At 58.9% G+C, this 1,595-nt stretch overlaps 1 protein-coding gene across 1 annotated transcript in view; it reads right to left on the bottom strand.

Annotated features, from left to right (window-relative positions):
• Nucleotides 1-1,059: 1,059 nt before the first annotated feature.
• Nucleotides 1,060-1,595, bottom strand: part of ETH_00038045 (ATP-dependent DNA helicase, putative) — a gene marked incomplete at both ends in the record, with an annotated part of 2,672 nt that continues 2,136 nt past the window's right edge. Inside the window, one exon of the mRNA XM_013374150.1 lies at nt 1,060-1,592. Within this exon, the coding sequence (XP_013229604.1) occupies nt 1,060-1,592 (533 nt within the window). The remainder of the gene's footprint in view (nt 1,593-1,595) is intronic.

Consider the following 1,595-nt stretch of genomic DNA (forward strand, 5'->3'; position numbering starts at 1 on the left):
CCAAAGCAGTGCCAGCAGCAGCAGCAGCCGAATCAGCAGCAGCAGCAGCAGCAGAAGCAGCAGCAGCAGCAAGGTATTTGCGTACAGCTATTTGAGACGGGGTGAGGGTAAAAGGAAGAGACTGCAGCAAAGCGTTAAGCGGCAGCAGCTCCGCAGGGGCCCCACACGAAGACGCTGAGACGCGGCCTAGCTGCAGCAGCAGCAGCAGCAGCAGCAACAGCAGCAGCGTCAAAGTCAACCAAAGCAACAGACGGACTACTTCCACCACCAGCAGCTGCTGCAGCAGCAGCTGCAGCCACAGAGGCAGATGCAGCTGCAGTAGCAGAAGATACAGCAGCAGCAGCAGCAGCAGCGGCGGAAACAGCAGCAGAACCCGCTGCCAGACGAAGCAGCAAAAGCAGCAGCAGCAGCAGCAGCACGGACTCTGCTGCTAGCTGCAGCGACAGCAGCAGCAGCAACAGCAGTCGAACTACTGCCACCAGAAGCTGTAGCAAATGTCGCGTCGCTGCCTTAATAAGCAGCAGACGGAGCAGCAGCAGCAGCAGCAGCAGCAGCAGCTGACCTGCAGCAGCCTGAGCTCTGCTGCTAGCTGCAGCCACAGCAGCAAATCAAAAGCGATGCGTCTGCGAGCCAGCGGCAGTTCTGCTGCATTTTGGGGACAGTGCAGCCGCCTAAGGGCCTCAGCGAATGCTGCAGCAGCAACAGCAAACAAGTGCTGCAGCAGCAAATGGCAGCAACGGCTGCAGCAGCAAAAGCAGGCAAGTGCTGCAGCAGCAAAAGCAAATCGCCGGCTGCCAACTCTTTTTGGCTTCAAAGACTGGCTGTGTAAGGCCACGAAAAGGCAAATTCAGAGAAACCTGGGATCAGCAGCCGCAGCAGCAGCAGCAACAGCAACAACAGTAGCAGCAGCAGCAGCAACAGCAGCAGGAGTTGCAGTGCGACACGTTAGAGGCAACACTAACTGCCACAGCAGCAACACTGACAGCGGCAGAAGCACCAAAGGCAGCACGAGGCGAAGCAGCAGTAGCAGCAAGAGCTGCTGCTGCTGCTGCTGCTGCGTCAGGGGTTGCTGCTCCCTCTCCTGCTGCAGCAGCAGCAGCGCCACTTACGCAGCAGCTTTCTCTTCTCTCTAAAGGCCCTTGGCAGCAAATCAGGAACCCCACAAACTGCTGCCAGCAGCTGCTGCATTGCATTCTTCAGCAGCTTCGTCGGCACAGAGGGCACGGGCGAATATACGGGAAACAGATGCTGCTGCTGCTGCTGCTGCTGCTGTTGGTGAGCAAGCGGCAGCTTGCAATCTCTCGTTGCGCCCTGCGGAACAGCTCTATGGCAACTTTTGAAGCCTGCAGCAGCAGCAGCTGCTGCTGCTGCTGCTGTTTCTGCTGATACTGCTGCTGCTGTCACTGCTGCTGCTGCTGCTCCTGTTGCTCTTGCAGCTGGATCTGCACATGCTGCCTCCCTGATAGCCTCCTCCTCAGCAAGCGCCGGTGCTGCTACAGCTGCTAAGGTGTTGCTGTTGCTGCTGCTACTGCCGCTGCTGCTGCTGCCGCTGCTGCTGCCTGTCGACGTCGCCGCCGCCGCTGCCTCAGCAGCAG

Source organism: Eimeria tenella, genomic scaffold, assembly GCF_000499545.2.
Source record: "Eimeria tenella Houghton genomic scaffold, Eth_scaff1970, whole genome shotgun sequence".
NCBI classification, from domain to species: domain Eukaryota; phylum Apicomplexa; class Conoidasida; order Eucoccidiorida; family Eimeriidae; genus Eimeria; species Eimeria tenella.